Here is a 21,590-nt window from a genome sequence, read left to right as displayed (position 1 = left end):
GCATATTGGCTGTTGCTAGCAATATTATTAGATGAAAGCGCATATAAAAAATATTACTAACAAAACTTTGTTAATAAGTGATCAAATTAACATAATTCATTAATTTAATCATTCTAAAATTACCTTTCCAAGTTTTCAAACTTAAATGATTTCAATTCTAAAAACATCATAATAGCTGAATGGTTAGCATGAGAGTACAATACACCTTTATATCATTTTTCTTTATAAGTGGGTTTTTTTTTTTGTTACCCATATAACGAAGTGAAAAATATTTATTATATAAGTTTGTAAAAGTGTTGAGACCACATCACGAGCCTATTCAAAGAAGAGTGCATATACAGGATGGCCTTGAAAAAAAAAAGTCCATTCCAGTTATTTGGGACACATCGGGCCTAGTGCATTCTGGCCCAATTAAGCGGCTGCCCCAATTATCCGAAGTTCCACGTAAATAGTTAAAAATACAATGTACCCCACCCCCCCTTCACAATTGATTCACTGTACAATCAAATCACGTTACGGCGAACTCACCATAGTAAAGTACCGTTCACTATACAATGTGTAGTAAGTGGCGGTCATTGTGATCACGTTTGTGAATTGAATTTTAATTCTATTAAACAGCGATTCTAATTAGCGAAAAGGAGGAATATTATCCACAGGCTATAAAAGCAAAGATATATTAAGCACAAATTTACCCTTTATTACCTTACCAATTAAAAAATTAAATGATACATGAAAATCGGAAGAATATACGTGATAATTGGAATAATTAATACGTACTGTAATATGTACATACTAACTAGTTGATATTTCTGTTCACTGACATTTGTGGGTGGGGGTTAAATTTTGAAACAGTAAAAAGATAAGCAATCAATAACAAAGGACACGGCACACACAAATTAAAAGTAACATGATACCCGCAAGTGAGAACGGAGTAACGAGTTACAAAGCTTTAAAAAAATAGGAATGAAGAGAAGATAAAAAAAAATTCATTTTCAGATATGAGTGAAGATTTCGTGGAAGTGTAAACACATTTCACCATAATAACCCACAGAATTCCAGCTGTTGGTATTATCGCAAATTCAGTAAGATCGAGTTTACTGTCCGTTTATGATAGATTTCACTAACAGAAAAGCCCAATAAACAGGTTACTGCTAATTGTTTTTATTGTTTCATGGTTGTGACCACCAGAATTTCGACCGAACCACATGGTACCGTCGGAGACAATCGTAGGGTAATCTCCAGTGCTGCGGTCTCCTGCCCCAATTAAACGGCATGCTGTCCCAATTATGCGAAGTAAACCCCGGCAATTTTCTCCATTGGTTTCTGTTTTTTAAGATTTGCCCCAAATAACTGGAATCCACTGTAATACAAGAGTTGATCATGGTTCAAGCACATGTGACCACTAAGTACAGTTGATGATTGTATTCACCGTCAAAATTATTACTTGTAAACTTCTCTGACTTAATGGTCATGCTAGAGCATATACAAAACAATAACATTAGTATGAAAAATATCATTGTTTCTATTTTGTTTTCTTTAAGCTTGTATAAGCTCTCCCAGACACACTTCTAGAATTTTAATGTGGTTAATGATGCAGATCAAATCAAAAGTTAAAACCATAATTATGGAACATTAAATTCGTAATGTCATCTAACTTAACATTTTTTTTTTTTATGTTGCTTAGAAAACAGAACATCATTCACAAACATGAATTAAATAGGGAAAAACTCTCCAATTATTGAAATTAAAAATATGCAGTTTACCTTCTCATCTTTAACTCCAATCTTCATATTGGAAGGTAGATCTTTAGAATCCCGAAGGTCATCTGTTATATTCCATTCTCCATGCATCCGTCCCAACATGCTCTTCAACAGTTCCATATCGTGAACATTCTCTAGTTTTGTTTTGTGATCAATAGGACTTTTGGCTCTTAATATTTCAGATTTTTTCTCAGTGTTGTCCTTCATTACTAAAGCATTATCTAAACAAGATGTCATTCTTAGTAAAACATTTACTTCATTATTTTGGGTGTCTGAATTTTGCACATTTGTATCCACAGTTGTCAATTCTTCCTCATCTTCATCTAATATTACAAATTCTTCCTCATCTCCAATTTTGAGAGTAGGGTTAGATTTAAGTTTATGACAATTCTTCCTTTGATTCCCCTTATGTAGATGTTTATGACAAAGTTTTTTGGAGCTAATAGGATTATAAGTTTTGTACACTATTCTGTTACAATCCTTGAAATGTTGCTTTTCTTTTGGCATTTCAGCTTTCTGTTCTTTATTTTCTTCCAGCTGATCAGTTTTTTGCAACTTTCCATCTATCTTTTGGCTCTCATCAGAACTAGCATTTATCTTTTTTTGTACAGATTTCCCACAATACTTTAACTTGCTAGATAAGTAAGTCTTATTCCTCAAATAATTTGTACTCCTCCTCAAAATATATTGATAGTTTCTAAAACTAGCATTAAGAGAAACTATGCTTCTTGTATCATTTTGAAATTTCTTATTCTTATTATTCACTTCTACTTCTTGTTTATTTTTGTCATTTGAAATCTCATCCTGTGCATTTGGTTTCTCACCAGATCCCTTGGAATTTGTTGCTTCAAGAGAAGAATTGTCCTTTTCATTTAAAATAAAAACCTTAGCAGTAGAACTCTGTGATTTGCAAGCCTCTACCTTCTGAAGTGGTACCAAATCTGTCCTCCGTCTTCGTTTTCTCTGAGACAATGAGTAATTAGGTTTACTGTCTATTTTAGCCATTGGTCTCATATAAGTGTTTGTACTCCAATCCCTTGTTTGTTTTAAATACATTTCTTCATATGTTTTCCGTTCATAATGCGTGGTATTCCAATGACTATTAAAATAGTCAGAAGCATACTGTGATACCCTGAATCGATTAGACTCATTTTCTGGATGGTAACGCATATCCCATGTATATCCTGACATCTCCTGACTTTGGTTATATTCACCATTATTTGCATAATATTCTCTCTCTTGCCATGCAGAAGTGCCACCAGTCCTGTTCCAATGGTCGTTATGTGCATAATACATTACTGTGGATTCTCTCTGTTCAGAAGTAGCTCCCCGATAATTTGAATCATGTGGCAAATGGTAGTAATCATTAATAAGATATGAACGGTCTACAGCTGGTGTATATCTTTCTTCTATGGTACTCATGCCAGGTGAAGAGTATGGGCCAATATTTTCAGCTAATAAAGGTGCATTTAAAAAATTCCTGTCTTGGTCCAAAAAACCTGGGCTCTTACAAGAATCCCCTATACACTCCCGGTAATCATATCTTTCCAAACTTCCAAATTCACTATCACGATTCCTGGAGTGCTTTGACTTGCCTCGCAGGTCCCTACGAGCTGACATAATGAAAGAAAAACCTACAATAAAAATATACACAAAAATTAACAATGCGTATATAAATTATATGCTAAAAGTTAATTATATATGCTAAAGAAATAGTTAAGATATTGTTATATACTTTTATACACCATTTAGAATATATACAACAGAGCGGTAATCAATGGACACTGTTCTTCGTGGACTAATGTTATTAGTGGAATCTCCCAGGGTTCAGTGTTGGGCCCACTGTTGTTTTGAATATTTATCAATGATACTGATGAAGGTATATCAAGGTTTAATACCCAGGTGTAGATGATAAAAAGGTTGGCAGGGTAGTTAATTACAGTAATGGCAGTGTGCTACTGCAACAGGATCTAGAAAAGTTGGGCAGATGGGCTGAGAAGTGGCAACTGAAGTTTAACATTGACAAATGCAAAATACTGCATATGGGCAGAAGTAACCCCCAAGGAAATGTACCAACTGCATGATACTACACTTAGGGTAGTAGAAAATGAAAAAGATCTGGGAGTAATTGTGCAGTCAGATATGAAGTTTTCTGAGCAATGAAGACAGGCTACCAGAGCAGGCCATGAGGTATTGTCAATGATATACAGGAATTTTGCTAGCAGGGAAAAGGAGGTGATCATCCCTTTGTATGAGACCACACCTTGAATACTTCATAAAGGTGTGGAGGCTTCATTTTAAGAAATGATGCAGAGTTCCTTGAGTGAGTACGAAGGGCAACAAGATTGCCAAGGGGAATGAAGGGGGTCCTCTTACCAAGAAAAGCTTAAGTTCTGCAAACTGCAGCATCTGGAGACTAGGCACCTGCGAGATGATCTGATTGAGATGTATTGGGCCTTGAATGGGTTGAGCAAGCTCAATGCTGATGGAATTCTTCCTCTTGCTCAGATTACAAACCTGAGAGGGCATAAATTTAAACCGAGAAAAGAGCTGTAGAAGAGATGTGTGGAAATTGATATCTTAAATAAATTCAAGGAAAAACTGGACAAACTTTTAGAGGGGAATCGATGGTGAAATGGTTTTGTTTTTTAGGCTGATGCTACATAAGCTTGCTTTCATGCATCCCATGCCACTACTACACAGAAAGTCCTCATTGTTTGTCATTTCAGTAATTTGTCGCCATGTCTATCGTGTATATACTATTAGTCTGTAACAACTCATCAGTTCATATTGCTGTTAAATTGGTTTGTTTCGTATATATTGAGAATTTCTGAAAATTTCTTATAATTTCATTGTAACCTGAATGTTACTTTTTGATTATTTACATATTTTCAAGAATAATTTTAAAAAGCCAAAGATATCTCCAGATTTTTTAATACACTTCTTACTGTTATTAATGAAATTAATATAAATTTGCTAATGAAGTTTATTAAATATGCCTTTAAATCAAGAATTTGGCAGAAATACAAATAAAGAAGCTTTTAATGGATGGTTTTGTTTATTTTAAATGTAATTTCCTAAAACAACAAACTTAGTTCTTTCTTTAATAAAACTGAAGCTGCAGTATCCACGTCCTTGCAGAAATAAACTGGCGAATTTTTATTTATATACAGCTTACACTATTACATAAAGTTTATACTAAGGAGAAAAAGGATTGGCAATTTAACAACACAAAAATATGTGGGGGAGGAAGATGATAAGATGGAGTAAGGAGGGAGTTGAGCAGTCAACTGTTTTTCTAGTTTGTAATATTTTTATGCTTTATTAAAAGTGATAAATGTGATCTTTTACTGTGCGTTTTATGCACATAAAAATTTTTTCTTTTGCCTTTGGAACATATCTTCCATGCATTACATCCTGTGCAAACCAATACATAAGGATGTTGATCTGGAGCTATAAGAATAAATTTCAATTACAATCAGATCATGTACGATATTCAAACATAAGAAACTGTCATATAAAAGCCCTTGTTAAAAACAAAAAATCATCAGCACTGGCTTGGCAAAATAAAACAACTAACAGAAATGAGATGTGCATTGGAAAAGAAATCACACTTGAAAGGTAACATTAAAACATTAGATACAAATATGCCTGTTCCAATGCTAATAATATTCTAAATAATCAAAAGAAAACTGGGTGGGATTATTTTTTGCACATCAGTTACTTTGGTTGTAACATACCAGTTCATATGGTTTATTGTGCATCATGCTTGTACAGAAGTGTGTTCAAAGAATGATTTTAAAATAGTGCAGACTGAAAACCGAAGAATTACTTAGGGTGGGCCTACTTTCCCCACCTGAGATTAGATAATTATTGCCTCAACTAAAGACAGCACAATCTCTCCAGTATCCAACAACAACTGAATCCAACCTCAACCTCTCAAGGATTCTGTAGTAGCCAAACCTGCTACAGGAGGTTCCTTGGGGAGGCTTAACAGAATTTCACTCCTGAACACAAGATCAACTGAAACAATGACAAATGGTGTTATGCCTTCTGGGAAAAACAGGGGGGTTACATTCCTTGACCCTTTACACCTCCAGAAATGTAAAAGTAATACTCATATTTAAGCCACAGAAAAATTCTTCTCATTAGCACTATAATGGGAAGAATTTTGTACTTAGGGGTGAGGAAAAAAAAAAAAAAAAAAAAACATTATTACTTTAAATGTACTGCAATGGATGGAAGTTTTTTTTTTTTTTATTTAGGTGTTACATCAGCTAATCACTGTAGTTCATCTCTTAATTACAAGTGAGACCATCATACTGCAAATAATGGCTACACAATTAAGCACAGAAAAAAGGAGGAAGATTGCAAGGGAGGCAACAAAGAAATCTTCCAACTGCTAACTTGTGAGGAACAAGTTTAGAGATTGGTATGTTAAAGAGCCTCAAAGTTGACTAACCATTCACTGCATTTATGAAAAATATGAGCAAATGGGATCTGTTGCAAATGACTATGGGGAAACAGCAGATGTCAGAGAGCAGTGGTTCTCAACCTTTTTGCCCCATGCACCCTTTTCATCATATGTCAGAATGTCATCCCCACCCCTTTCCAAGATTGTCTGACCCAAAATGCTCCAAAATCTGTGCATAAAAAACAAGAAAAAAATCAAATAACTATAAATGGAATATTTCCACATAAAAAGAGAAAGTTTATCTTTATTTTAAATTTAATATGTGACATCCTATAGATTATGTACAATCTGTAGAATTGTAGTTTGTAGAAAGATCAATATTCCAACAGTTTGAGTCTGTCAATCTGTGATCTCAATTCCCCCCAAAAAATTAAATCCCCCCTGGTTTAGAACCCCTGTCATAGAGGTATCAGAACAGAAGAAAAAACTGTTTGTGTTCAGAAAGTAATTCTGAATAGTCTGTGCAGTCTCTCCTAGATTAAAAATGGAAAGTGAGAAATATCCCTATGACCAACAATCAGAATTCACTATTAGGATTTCAGAATGAAACCATACCACTTGTGCTTGGAACCAGTAGTTTCACATGTGTATAAAACTGTCAAAGTACAAGCTGCAAACATTTTTTTTTTGGCAATATTATACCTAGATCCTTCTGATCTTGCTTTTTTTTTTTTTTTTTTTCCAAATAGCAATATTTCATCTGAGCAGGAAAGTTAATAAGTACAACTATTATTTAGGTTAGAGAAAATCCCTGCAGACTGAAAGAACATGTACAGAATTCTTCTAAGGTAAATGGTTGGTGTGACATTTCACAAGTGGATGTAAAGGATTCTTTTTTTTTTTTTTTTTTGAGAGAGTGACAGTGACTGCAGCATCATACTACTGCCAATTTGCCACTAACCATTCAGTCCAGTAGATACTTTCAACAGGATGGCATGCCACCACACTACTCCACAGATATTTGGAAGTTTTAGATGATATTTTCTTATAATGGCCTGCAAATTCTCCCAACCTGACTTCCTACAACTTTTGGTTGTGGGGAATTGTTAAGGAATGTGTTTATGTCACATAGCCACAAAAATGTTGATGACCTAAAGGAATGAATATCCTTTCGGCATACCACAAAATATGTGCAAATGAGTGATGGATTCAACATTAAACAAATGGTTGTGTACAGCAGAAATAGAGAAGAGCAGGTAAAAGGTGTACAGTGAAACTTCTCCTAACGGACACCTCTCGTTAACGGACATCTCTCTACAACGGACATTTTCAAATTCCCCAACTCACCTCCATTGGTTTTAACGTGTTTGCAGCTTCTGTCTAGCGGACATTCTCTGTAATGGACGCGGACAGGCAATCTGCACTGTTTCGTTTAGATTAGCACTTAATTTGATCTCCCCATAACGGACTGCGGGAGAGCTCAAGGCCCTTTTTCTAGGAACTTTTCTTCCACATATTGCCTCAATCGTGTGTTTATTTTCTATTTCCGATTCTCTGAATTTTATCAAGGTTTGCGTCGCGGTTCTAAACCCTTTTTCAAGAATTTTAAGGCATGTGTAAAACTCCTGATGAATTCGGTGTGTGCAGGGGGGGGGGATATGGTCGGCCTTTCGTCTTTTCAGTTTCAGTTTTCTTCAGTGTCGTGTGAAGTGCACAATGTCTTCGCGTAAATATTTAACTTTAAAAGATAAAGTCGAACTCATTAATGCGTATGATCGGCAAAAAAATAGTGTTCGCAATCTTGCTGCAAAATTCAAAATCGGGAAGACGCAGGTAAGCGACATCCTAAAGGAAAAAAATGAACTGCTCAAACAATTTTGGCAACACAGAAATGATCAGGTTCAAAAATCATTCCTGAAAACTGTTGGACTTCAAATTTGTCGCGCACGTGCTAAAAAAATTCCCATTAATGGGCCTATTATTAGGGAAAAAGCTTTCGAGGTTGCGAAATCTATGGGAGTAAATGAGTTCAAAGCTTCTGTGGGATGGCTAGACAAGTTCAAAACTCGGCATAAAATTTCTTGGAAAACCGTAAGTGGTGAAGGTGGATCTGTTGATACTGGGGTTGTAACAGAGTGGACCGTCAAATTGGAAGACTTATGTCGTGATTTTGAAGCTAAGGATATTTACAACTGTGACGAAACAGGGTTGTTTTTTAAAGCTCTTCCTGAAAAAACAATGAGTCTAAAAAACGAAAAGTGCCAGGGCGGAAAAATTTCTAAGGAACGCTTGACTGTACTATTGTGTACAAATATGCTGGGAGACTTTGAACAACCTCTTGTTATAGGAAAACCACAAAATCCTCGTTGTTTCAAGGGCATAAAGTTGAATCTTTTGGATGTTGACTGGAAGTCTAATAAAAAAGCGTGGATGACAAGAGATATCATGAGCGAATGGATAAGTCACTTTAACCAAAACATGATTCGTCAAAACAGAAAAATTATTCTTTTCATGGATAATGCTGGATCTCACCCTCACATTGAATTGTCCAACATTCAAATCGTTTTTCTGCCACCAAACACAACTGCAGAGTGTCAGCCCTTGGATCAAGGGATAATAAAAAAATTTAAACTTCACTACAGAAAACGTGTTTTAAGACATCTCATTGCAAACATGAACGATGTAACATGTGCGAGTGACCTTGCAAAGAAAATCAGCATCCTAGATGCGATTCAATGGATTTCCTCTTCAGTAAACGCAATTAGAAAACAAACTGTCGTGAACTGTTTTGTAAAGTCTGGCTTCTCAAACGCAAAAATTGAAGTTGTGAACAGCAATGTGGAGCACCAAGAAGAACAAGAACTTCAACATCTATTGATAATGTACGATACTTCCGCTGCAAGTGACCCTGGCTACAAAGACATAGACTCAAACCTCACTACAGAAGATGGTGCTCTAGATATCAACGACATTATCATCGATATTTTTCAAGAAGTTCCTCATGAGGATGAAGAAATGGAAGGAGGTCATTCTGTCGAAGAACATATTAACGACGAACCACCGATGAAAATAGAAGAAGCGCTCATATAGTGCGTAGCATACTATACTTCATACAAATCAATCGTTTAAAAATGTTTTTCGCCGCTGAAGAAGATACCGAAGGACTTTCGATGGTTTCTTCACTCCAAACAAATGTTGAAAACAAAATAATCAGCCAGAAGAAGGTGTAGAAGAAAATAAGTGATTACTGTATGCATTTTTCTTAAGATAAAGTCATAATATGCATAGCACAATTGTATGTATATTATTTACAAAAATATTTTGCAAAATCTGTATATAATTTAATTTAATTTTACATTAAACGTTTAACGATTTTCCTTTCTTTTTTTTTTTTTTCTCCCTCAGACTTCTTGTTAGCGGACACTTCTCTCTAATGGACACATTTTCGTTCCCCACGGCTGTCCGTTAAAGGGAAGTTTCACTGTATATTAATGCTATGGCATACTATACACAATTACAAAATTCTTGTCATTACAGTGACAAAAGGTTTTACCTAACCCTGTATTTTATTCTAATGATCTATATAAATTGAGGTATATTTCATGTTTCAGCATACTCAATAAGTAAAAGTCAGATCCATACCAAATTTTCAGGACACACTCCAGTGGGAAAGTTTTTGAATGAATTATAGTTTGAGCCCCACCCAGCCCCAGTTTTGTCTCTACAGAATTTAAATTAAAAAAAAAAAAAAAAAAAAAATCAACTTTCTGTCTATACACCGGGATGACCACATTGATCACTTAAGGTCAAAGAAGTTAGTATTAGTATTGGCCATATGGTACAAGGAAGCCAAAGGTAATGGGATCTGGTACATTCGTAAATGCACAACCCTCTAATTCTTCCATCACGATATCTGCCGTGACTGAACTATGAATCCCATTACCTTTTGGTGTCGCTATGTGGATGTTGTGTTTGTGGTTATTTCTAGAAATTCGGGTGATCGACTCTTAGACCACCTCAATTCTCTGTCGCCTTTCATAAAATTCACCATTGAGCTAGAATTGGACAATACCATACCATACTTAGACACCCTTGTCCGACGCGAGGGCACACGCTTGAAAGCAACTGTTTATCGTAAACCAATGTGTGCTGGCCAACTTACCAACTTCCGGTCAGCACACGTGCGTAGCAATCTTCTTGCCACTGCACGAACCTTGCTAACCCATGCCTGGACCCACTCTAGTTCTGTAGATGAAAGGTGCACCGAGATTGCTAAAGTCAAGGCAGATCTTGCAAGATGTGCTGTCCCACCAATACCCTTGACAAGTGTGACCTACAGACACATGACCACGTAGCGACCGACAGGAACATCCAAGGTAAACTCAACCGCGAGCGCCTTTATCCCATACTACCCAAACCTATCACAACAGGTTTCTAGGGTCCTAAAAATGCACAGGCAGAAAGTTACGATCCCTCATCTCTAAAGTAAAAACACCGGTTCCCACCTTACTACAAAGTGGTATAGTCTACTGTAACTGCACTAGCTGCTACATTGGGGAAACTGGGAGACGGCTCGGAAAGGGTGCCTCTGTAGCTAGGTGGGCAGGAGCAGCAGTTCGTAGCACACGCTTCTTGATTAGACCGGGGTTCAAGCACATGACTACCAAATAGGGAGGATGCGGAAAGGTCAGAGAATGACCACCGCATATCCCCAGAGAAATATGGCCTTAGTTGCTAATGCTCCTAAAAACCAAATAACAACAACAACGGCTTGGAAAACGTCTTTCAGAACATGAAAGAGCCATCCGCTTAGTGGACATAGAACACTCAGCCATTGCCGAACATGTTTGGTCAACCCACCACAACATTGACCTACACCACAATGTCGTGATTGTAGATAGGTCCCACCACTACTGGCAACGTGCCTGGTTGGAGTCGTTGAACATCACATGCTCTAATACCTCGGTCAACAGGAGCAGTAGATGTAGTGTCCACCCTATCACTGAAGCAACCATTTTGATGAATGACAAACGTTGGAAACATTCACATGCAACACAGCCACAGGTTTCAACATCCAACAATTAACCATCACATCACGCAGTTCGTATACATGACTGGCAGTATACACCCTCATGTTCCATACTCTCAACTGTCAGTTTGACTGATGAAAGTTAGCAAACTAACCGAAAGCTTTGTATGTATCTAATTTAATACTTGTATGTTTTCCAATTAATATTAAACTTGTCATTATTTAATCTGTCTCCATTTTGCTCTGTGTCCACAATAATCCACAATAGTAATAGTGATATACAGGAATTTTTCTAGCAGGGAAAAGGAGGTGATTATTCCCTTGAATAAGGAAATGGTCAGGTACCTTGAGTACTGTATACAGGTCTAGAAGCCTCATTTTAGGAAGGATGTAGAGCTGCTGGAGCGAGTGCAGAGAAGGGCAACAAGATTAGTGAATGGAATAAAGGGTTGGTCTTACAAAGAAAGGCTTAAGTTTTTTGCAAATTACAGTGTCTGGTGACTAGGCACCTGCGAGGTGATCTGATTGAGGTGTATAATGCCTTGAATGGTTTGCGCATGCTCAATGCTGATGGGATTCTTCCTCTTGCTCAGAATAATCGCCTGAGAGGGCATAAATTCAAAAAAAATAAATAATAAATGAAGAGAGACAGTGGTAGGATAGATGTGCGGAAGTTTGCCTTTAGCCAGCATGTGGTTGATTGCTGGAATAAACTTCTATCTGTCGTTGTAGAAGTTGATAGCTTAAATAGATTCAAAGCAGAACTAAAACATTTGGAGCAAGTGGATGGGTGAAATTAGAAATTTTTTTTTAAGCTTGCTTTCTTGCATCATGTGCCTTTACTAATGCTAACACTTACACATCTGTTCGTTCATTCAACAACAACATTATACGTGCATTCATTCATTCCTAAAATTACTTTAAAACTTGTTAACAATGATGGTCATGACAAAGAGCTCCAAGAAGACATACACATTCATTTAGTCCTACATTTGTTCACATGCTTGAATCCTGTCATTCAATCACATTATGTATACTTAGACATACTTATAAAAGAGGGATATACCTTTATAACATTTACCACATTTGTTTGTTCTTCCAACAAGGACAATACACATGCATTCATTCACTCCTACAATTACTTTCAAACAAGTTATGCCTGTGAAAGAAAGCTCCAAACCAACATACACATTCACCCAATCTTGATAACTGCTCACATCTACACCTTTACTCCTAAGCTTATATCCTGTCATTCAAGCACATATTTACATATACTATGCTACCTATATACTAAATATTACACATACTTGCACACAGGGGCATATTCAGAGAGGGAGGCAGAGGGAGCATATGCCCTCCCTTAAAAATTCAAAATTAAAGAATGCAGGAAGTATTTTACTGCTTCTCTCTTCTCTCAAGGGTTTCTAAGTCTACAAAGAGCTAAGTGAAAGACAATTTCCAGAAAAACCAAGGATTTTGTTCACTGGCATAACTATGCTAATGCAGCTGCAATGGGGCTGAAGCTTGAAAGTGCATTGATTTGCACTCAGTGAACAATGAATGCCAACTTAGTAGTGATTCTGTAATAAGTGATTTTATTATTCCAGTTTTTATAATTTTACATGATGGAAATGGGTATAAACTTGAAATACCTAAGAGGGCAAATGTACGATGGCAGTGGTGTGCAATGTGGAGTAAAGTAAAATGCTTGAAAATGAGAGTTCGACAAGCATACATCTGCATTCTACATACACCGTTTCCCCATTATCTGAATCTAGCTATAGATACTGCTTGCTCCAAAAAATATAAAAGAAATTGCATAGGAATAGTTGAATCATGCTATTCTTTCTTCATCATACCAAAAAGAAAGTCTTCTTCAGGAATGGATTAGTAAATTATGCTCTGATACAAAAAGGCAGAGATTAAAGCAGAATGTTCATCTAGATGGGTCAAAAGACACAAATCAATCACTGTATCTATATATATAAAACGCTTAGGTATGCACTCAAATTTTCCATCTGCTAATTGTTGCCAGCATCCGTTCAAGAGGTTCACCTCGCATGACCACCAATACCAGGCATTCTTTATTAATTTTTGTATTAATGTTTTTCAACTGAAGAAAGGCAACCTATGCCTGAAAGCTATCAATGTATGTTTATTTTATGTCTTCAATTTTAATGAACTGTTCTAAGTTTTAAGTGTAAAAATGGTTAAACAGTGTGTAAGAACTTTGAGAAAACGTAGAAGAAATGCTAATGAAACAGGGGAGAGATCTAATAGACTAAGAGAGACTCTACGACTACGAAGATGGACAGAAAACATTGAAGAAAGAGAAGCAAGACTGGAAATGAGAAGACGGGCAAAATGCCGTAGGCCTAATTAAATAGAAGTACCAGATGCAAATAATCAACAAGCTGTAATTAATGTGGAAGAGCATGACATAGAAAATGTGTTACAACTGTGAGTATTCCAATGCAAGATATTGGAGACACGAGTTTAAACACATCAAATAAATACACTAAATTGTCATAATGGAAAAGTTTTACTTAGCCCCACTGTCTGAGACACCTACTCCATTACGAGAGCTGAATACAGGTGATACATGTGAAGCAAATAACTACAGAGAACGTACGCAAGAGTACAACTCAGCATTGGGATTCACATCAATGGGTGCAGAGATTAAATCACTGCCTGGAAATGGTCCATACTGTTTTAGAATACATGGCCAGATTTAACATTTGGTCTCACTACTATATCCAAATAAGGCAAATAAGCAGAGATACAGACAACTTTATATTTTCGATTCTGCTGAAGCAACAATAAAACCAAGGTTGTATGGCCAAAGTAATGCAACAATTGGACAAGATTCTGAAACAAGTTAACCGATTTGCTGAGTCATATAAACAAATGCATCAAATAACCCAGGCCAATCCAACAATGAATGTGCACGCGGCATTTATAGAAGACCCAGACTTAGATAAAAGAAGATATAATGCACCTACATCCAAAATGGAGGTTGCTGCAGTATTTGTTGGAGAAGACGGGGAACCACCTGCAAATAGATACATGCATATATCCAACAGGTGACTGCTGTAGAATTATATCACTGCTAAACAAGAATGGTGAAGACTGAAGGATCTAGATTAAACTATTTACACCATAATCAGAAAGATGGCATATGTTACGCTGAGTACATCTAGTTTATAGAATTATTCAAACTTGTTCTATCTTCTTTGGAACAAATTACGGAGGAGATGACAGATAAACAAACAGTAAATGCAGCTTTATTACTTCATTCAATAAAAAATCTGGTGTTTGTGATTGCATTACTTTCCATTCTTATACATTGCTGCTGAGTAGAATGCTGCAGCAGTCATCTTCAATTGATTTAGGGAGAAGCAGTTAAAATGGCCAAAATTATAATTGAAAAACTGAACGAAACACATAATGACATTGATACAGAGTTTGGAAACATTTACAATACAGCTATTAAGTTGCTGAAAGATGTAATATGTGAAAATTATGAAATTCCCTTGCCCAGAGTGACAGAACTCAAAGATTGTACAGCTAACCAGTAAGTTTACCAGTCACAAAGAAATTTTGGAATCACCGAACAGCTTATTACCTAATAAGCCTTATCCAGACAATGAGAAAAATTAGAGTTCTTATTAAAAACTTTAATAAAAACTTACAAGACTGATATCAGTACAATGTGAATGTAAATACATTAAATTCCAAACTGCTACTATGGAGGGATAAATTCAAAGCTGTCAATTCCAAAGATTTGCCTAGTCACGCAATAGACAATCTATGCTTGTGCAATTAAAATATTTTCCCCATTGTATATAAACTCTCAAGTATATTTACTACCCTGCAAGTCACAAAACCTACCGAAGAAAGAATGTTTACAACTTTGAAATATTTGAAAATGTATTTACAAAATACCACTGGACAAGGCAGAATGAATGGACTAGAACTTCTGTACACTCATAAAACATTACCTGTAATACTGATGACATTTTTAATATTCTGTAGAAAAAGAAAAGAAAGTTAAACATTATTTTGTAAAGTTAAATATAATTTTTTTCTGAAATTTTGTTCTTTTCTTTGTAATTTTTCTAATTTTCTTTGTAAATTTTAATATCTAATTTTAATGTGTACATGAATTTGAAGTGCTGGTCAAGACATCAAAGGCAGATATTGTTGGGATATCACAGACATGGTGTCAAAGACATATAAACAGTACAGAATTGGAATTTGGGGAGTACAATGTGTACAGGAACGGTAGACAGGATAAGAAGGAAGGAAGGGTTATGTTGTAAGATAAGAAACAAAAAATCTAAGGACGTTCATCCAGTTGACATTGGTGGAAAGTGCAATGTTTAGTCAGTTTGGTGTGACATAAGCACTGGGAAATTAAAAATTTGGAGTAGGAGTGTGTTGTAGCCCTAATAACTGATGAGTACAATGAACAATTGTGCACAAAAATAGTGGGCCAGTAAATCAGAATGTCTTGTAATTGGGGAATTTAACTTTCCAGATATTGACTGGAACATGAGTTGGCCACTTGCATGCTAGCAAGACTTTTGTGGATTTACTGGACGATTGTTTTCTACAGCAACATGTTCAGGAGACAACCAGAGGGAGTAATACTGTTGATCTGATTATAAGCAGTGATTATTCTTGCATTAAGAATTTGCAGATAGAGGAACCACTAGATGACGGTGATCATAGTGTACTTATGTGGGATTTACTTAAATATGTAACTACCATCAATGGAAAAGGGAAGAGTTTTTACTTTCATAAAGGTCACTACAATGGTTTCAGCCAGTTTTTAAATTCTATACAGTGGAATCAACTGATGTTAAAAACAGCAAATTCTAAATGGGAAGCCTTAAAGGAATTAATCTTGGAAGCTACTAGGCTTTCCATACCAACTAAGAAATACTGTTCAAGATTTAGACCTAAATAGACATCAGATGAACTAATGAGGCTCATGGCAGATAAGAAAAATGCATGTTTTGCATATAAATTATAAGGTGACACAGAAGATTATGATAGATATAAACTAGTCTGTATTCAAGTCACAATGGAGGTTTCGCAAGTGAAGGCTGATTATGAGAAATCTTTGGCAGAGGATGCAAAGAAAAACAGCAAATAGTTCTTTACTTATGTAAACTCTAGCATTAGCATTAGCATTAGTAGAGGCATTTGATGCAAGAAAGCAAGCTTATGCAGCATCAGCCAAAAAAAAAAAAAAAAAAAAAGTAACATAAATAAATAAAAATAACCACTTCCACTTCACCCCTCTGTTCGTTCGAAATACCTGTCCAGCTGAGCCTTAAACTTATTTAGGCTATCAACTTCCACGACAAGGGATGGAAGTCTGTTCCACCCACCAACCACCCGCTGGCTAAAGGCAAATTTCCGCACATCTATCCTACATCTGTCTTTCCTCAATTTGAATTTATGCCCTCTCAGGTGATTTTTCTGAGCTAGAGGAAGAATCCCATCAGCATTGAGCATGCTCAAACCATTCAAGGCTTTGTACACCTCTATCAGATCACCCCGCTGGTGCCTAGTTTCCAGACACTGTAATTTGCAAAACTTAAGCCTTTCTTCGTAAGAGAACCCCTTTGTCCCATTCACCAATCTAGTTGCCCTTCTCTGTACTCGTTCCAGCACCTCTACATCCTTCCTGAAATGAGGCCTCCAGGCCTGTATACAGTACTCTAGGTGTGGCCTGACCATTGCCTTATACAAGGGAATAATCACCTCCTTATCCCTGCTAGAAAAATTCCTATATATCATTGACAATACACCATGAGCTACTCTTGCAGCTCGTCTGCACTGCTCAGAGAACTTCATATCTGCCTGCACCACCACCCCCAGGTCCCTTTCATTCTCTACCACTGTCAGTGTAGTACCACAGAGTTGATACGTTGCTCTGGGGTTGCTGTTTCCCATATGTAGTACTTTACATTTGTCAATGTTAAACTTCATTTGCCACCTCGAAGCCCATCTGCTCAACCTTTCCAAATCCTGTTGCAGCAGCATAGTGTCAGTAGTGTCCTTGACAACCCTGCCAACCTTCGTATCGTCTGCAAACTTGGACATTAAGCCTGATATACCATCATCAATATCATTTATAAATACAGAAAACAATAAAGGCCCCAATACTGAACCCTGAGGGACTCCACTAATAACATTAGTCCACGATGAGCAGTGTCCATTGATTACCACTCTCTGTCTTCTCCCCCTCAACCACCCCTTTATCCATAGCAGCAACTTGCCTCCAATGCCACACTGCTCCAATTTGTGCAGCAGTCTTCCATGTGCAACAGTATCAAAAGCCTTTCTAAGATCCAAGTATATAATATCAAAGTTATTCCCTGCATCCAGTTCTTTTGTGACTGCATCATAGTATCCAATCAAATTGGTCAGGCAAGACTTCCCCTTAACAAAACCATGCTGTGTCCTAGCTATAACTGAAGTCTTGTCTAGATGATCCTGCAGTGCTTCTTTCACCAGTGCCTCCATTAATTTTCCGGGAACAGAAGTTAAACTCACAGGTCTATAATTACTTGTGTCAGCCTTTGATCCCCCTTTGTGAATTGGGGTCACATTTGCACATCTCCAGTCAATGGGTACCTCCCCTGAGTCCAAGGAAGCTCTCATAATTATGGCTAAGGGTTTGCTTACCTCCTTTGCTGCCTCCTTTAATATAACTGGATAGATCCCATCCACCCCAGGTGCCTTTCTTGTGTTTATCTTCAACAATTTCTCCTCCACTTTGCTCTCAGTTATTACAAGATTCTCTAGCTTACTGCTAGAGTTGAATACACCTCTGGCATTCCCCTCGCTGAATAACTCCTCATGTGTGAATGTCGATGCAAAATATTCATTTAGTTTGTTAGCTACCCGAGCAGGGTCATCAACAGTTGACCCATCGATCTCAAGTGGACCAATCTGATTCATCCCCTTCCTTCTAGAGTTTACATAAGTAAAGAACTCTTTGCTGTTTTTCTTCGCATCCCTTGCCAAGGATCTCTCGTAATCTGCCTTCGCCTGCCTAACCTCCTTTGTAACTTGGTTACAGATCAACTTGTATCTATCATAGGCGTCCGTGTCACGTGTTAATTTGTATGTATCCCATGCATTTTTCTTCTCTGCCATATGCCTCATTAGTTCATCTGACAACCATTTAGGCCTAAACCTTGAACAATATTTCTTAGTTGGTATGTAAAGCCTAGTAGCTTCCACGATAAGTTCTTTGAATGCTTCCCATTTTGAATTTGCTGTTGGCAATATCATCAGTTGATCCCACTGTATAGAATTTAAATACTGTCTCAGTCCATTGTAGTCGCCTTTACGAAAGCAATACCCCTTCCCTTTACCCCTAATGGTAGTTACCTCTTTGAGTAACTCCCACTTCATCACACTGTGATCACTGCCACCAAGTGGTTCATTTATCTGCAGATTCTTAATGCATGAAGAATCACTACTGATAATCAAATCAAGAGTATTACTCCCTCTAGTTGCCTCCCGAACATGCTGATGTAGAAAACAATCATCCAATAAATCCACAAAAGCCTTGCTACTGTGTGAGTGACCAGCCCCCAAATTCCAGTCAATATCTGGGAAATTAAAATCCCCCATTATAAGACTCTCTGATTTACTGGCCCACTCTATTTCTCCGAACAATTTCTTATTATACTCATCAGAGTCATTAGGCCTATAGCACACTCCTACTCTCAATTTTGATCTCCCAATGCTTATGTCACACCAAACTGACTCGACACTGCACTGTCCAGCGATGTCGACTGGCTTCACTTCCTTGGATTTTATGTGTTTTTTAACTAATAGCATAACCCCTCCTCCCTTCCTATCCTGTCTATCCTTCCTGTAGACATTGTACTCCCCAAATTCCAGTTCTGCATTTCTTATATCTGTGTGACACCACGTCTCTGAAATCCCCACAATATCTGCCTTTGATGTTTTGAGCAACACCTCAAATTCATCAAATTTATTTACTAAACTCCTAGCATTGGTGTACACACAAGTATACATGCACCTGTTCTTTTTCTTAGCTACCCTAACACAACCCATGTGTTTACTTGTACCCCAATGATTCCCAGCAGTCTCTGAAATATCCTGCATCTTATTTTCCAGGCTGCGGCTCATTCCAATAGAAGCAGTGCAAGAATCACTTTCACCTCTGCCAGTGGCTACTGTTAATCTATTAGTCCTTGTATCCCCCCAATCTAGCAGTTTTCCGACCCACCTAACTCTAGAAGGGAATGAATCAGATTGGTCCACTTGATATTGATGATTAAACTGTTGGTCCTGCTCAGATAGCTGATAAACTGAATGAGTATTTTGCATCTACATTCACACGTGAGAAATTTTGCAAGGAAGCGGAGGGCAGAAGTTTACTAAACTCTAACAGGGAGCTAAAGAAAGGAGAGCAAAGTGGTGGGCAAATTGTTGAACTTAAACATAAAAAAGGCATCTGGGGTGGATGGAATCTAACCAGCATGGGTTTGTTAAAGGGAGGTCTTGTCTGACCAATTTGATTGGATACTATGTGGTCACAAAGGAACTGAATGCCAAAAATAATTTTGATATCATATACTTGGATTTCAGGAAAGATTCTGATACTCTTGCACATGGAAGACTGCTGTACAAATTGGAGAAGTATGGCATTAAGAGTAAGTTACTACAACGGATAAAAGGATGATCGAGTGGGAGACGATGGAGAGTGGTAATCAATGGACACTGTTCTTCGTGGACAAATGTTATTAGCGGAGTTCCCCAGGGTTCAGTGTTGGGCCCATTGTTGTTTTGTATATTTATCAATGATATTGATGAAGGTATATCAGGTTTAATGTCCAAATTTGCAGATGATACAAAGGTTGGCAGGGTTGTTAACGACAGTAAAGACAGTATGCTACTCCAACTGGATCAATGGGCTGAGAAGTGGCAACTGCAGTTTAACATTGACAAATCTAAAGTACTGCATATGGGTAGCAATAACCAAAGAGAAACATACCAACTGTGTGGTACTACACTCAGGGAAGTGGAAAATGAAAGACCTAGGGGGTAGTTGTGTAGTCAAATATGAAGTTTGCTGAGCAGTGCAGACAGGCTGCCAGGGCAGGTCATGGAGTCTTGTCAATGATATATAGGAATTTTGCAAGCAGAGACAGGGAGATGATTATCCCATTATACAGGGCAATGGTCAGCCACACCTAGAGTACTGTGTACAGGTCTGGAGGCCTCGTGTTAGGAAGGATGTAGAGTTCCTAGAACGAGTACAAAGGCAACAAGATTGGTGAGGGGAACAAAGAGGTGCTCTTACCAAGAAAGGCTTAAGTTCTGCAAATTGCAGTGCCTGGAGAGTAGGCACCTGCGAGGTGATCTGATTGAGGTGTATGAGGCCTTGAATGGGTTGAGCAAGCTGAATGCTGATGGGATTCTTCCTCTTGCTCAGATTAAGAACATGAAGGGACACAGCTTCAAATTGAGGAAAGACAGTTGTAGAATAGATGTGCGGAAATTTGCCTTTGGTCAGAAGGTAGTTGATTGGTGGAACAGACTTCCACCTTTTGTTGTGGAAGTTGATAGCCTAAATAAATTTAAAGCTGAGCTAGACAGGCATTTGGAACAAATGGAGGGGTGAAATGGGAGGGAGGTTTTTTGGCTGATGCTGCATAAGCTTGCTTTCTTGCATCGTATGCCTCTAATAATTTTAATGCTGTGCTCAACAATGATATCAACTCAACATCAGTAATAACATGCCGTATCAGGTAATTTGGAGCAGTTGTTGAGGAGACTGCTGATGCTTTTTGGGCAGCTCATATTGAAAAAAATTGGGGCTCCAGTGGAAGGAAAGACCACTACAATGAGCCTGCTGGATTGTGTTGTGGGTGCTTCCTCAACAGCTGTTATTGTGATTCCAGACTATGTGGAGATGGATTGTGGTATTACTCTATCTTAAACTGATGTACTGTTGAGACTCCTAGGGTTCAAGAACAAAGTTGACTTTACCGCAACCACAATTGCTGGTTCAGAACTTCTACTTCCTCATTTAAACGTCTACTAATGATTTTAAGTCTTCGTGGTGGATCTACAAGTGTCAGTTGGAACACAATCTTATGTTGGGCCTTTTATAGTTTCAGGTACCTTCATGACACTGACATTACACTGAGACAAAATGACCAGTAAAGAGGGAATCTAAGACACCTGTACATGTTCAGTGGTTGCATGTGCATAGCATTGTAAATAGGTGGCAGAGCAGCTAGGAAAGCTGGTTGGGACCACCTAATAAAAAAAAAATAAATAAATAAATAACTGTCCTTTCTGTCCAAGCCAGAGAACCTTATAC

The 21,590-nt window shown here is 37.4% G+C and overlaps 1 protein-coding gene across 1 annotated transcript in view; it reads right to left on the bottom strand.

Annotated features, from left to right (window-relative positions):
• LOC150091215 (uncharacterized) overlaps positions 1 to 21,590 on the bottom strand; it is a 253,561-nt gene that overhangs the window by 210,678 nt on the left and 21,293 nt on the right. Inside the window, exon 2 of the mRNA XM_090374761.1 lies at positions 1,764 to 3,394. Within this exon, the coding sequence (XP_090230887.1) occupies positions 1,764 to 3,380 (1,617 nt within the window). The 5' untranslated portion in view covers positions 3,381 to 3,394. The remainder of the gene's footprint in view (positions 1 to 1,763; positions 3,395 to 21,590) is intronic.

Source organism: Mastigoproctus giganteus, chromosome 1 (genome assembly GCF_048544385.1).
Source record: "Mastigoproctus giganteus isolate SK-2022 chromosome 1, ASM4854438v1, whole genome shotgun sequence".
In the NCBI taxonomy this organism is placed as follows: Eukaryota; Metazoa; Arthropoda; class Arachnida; order Uropygi; family Thelyphonidae; genus Mastigoproctus; species Mastigoproctus giganteus.
This window is presented reverse-complemented; position numbering and strand designations above follow the sequence as displayed.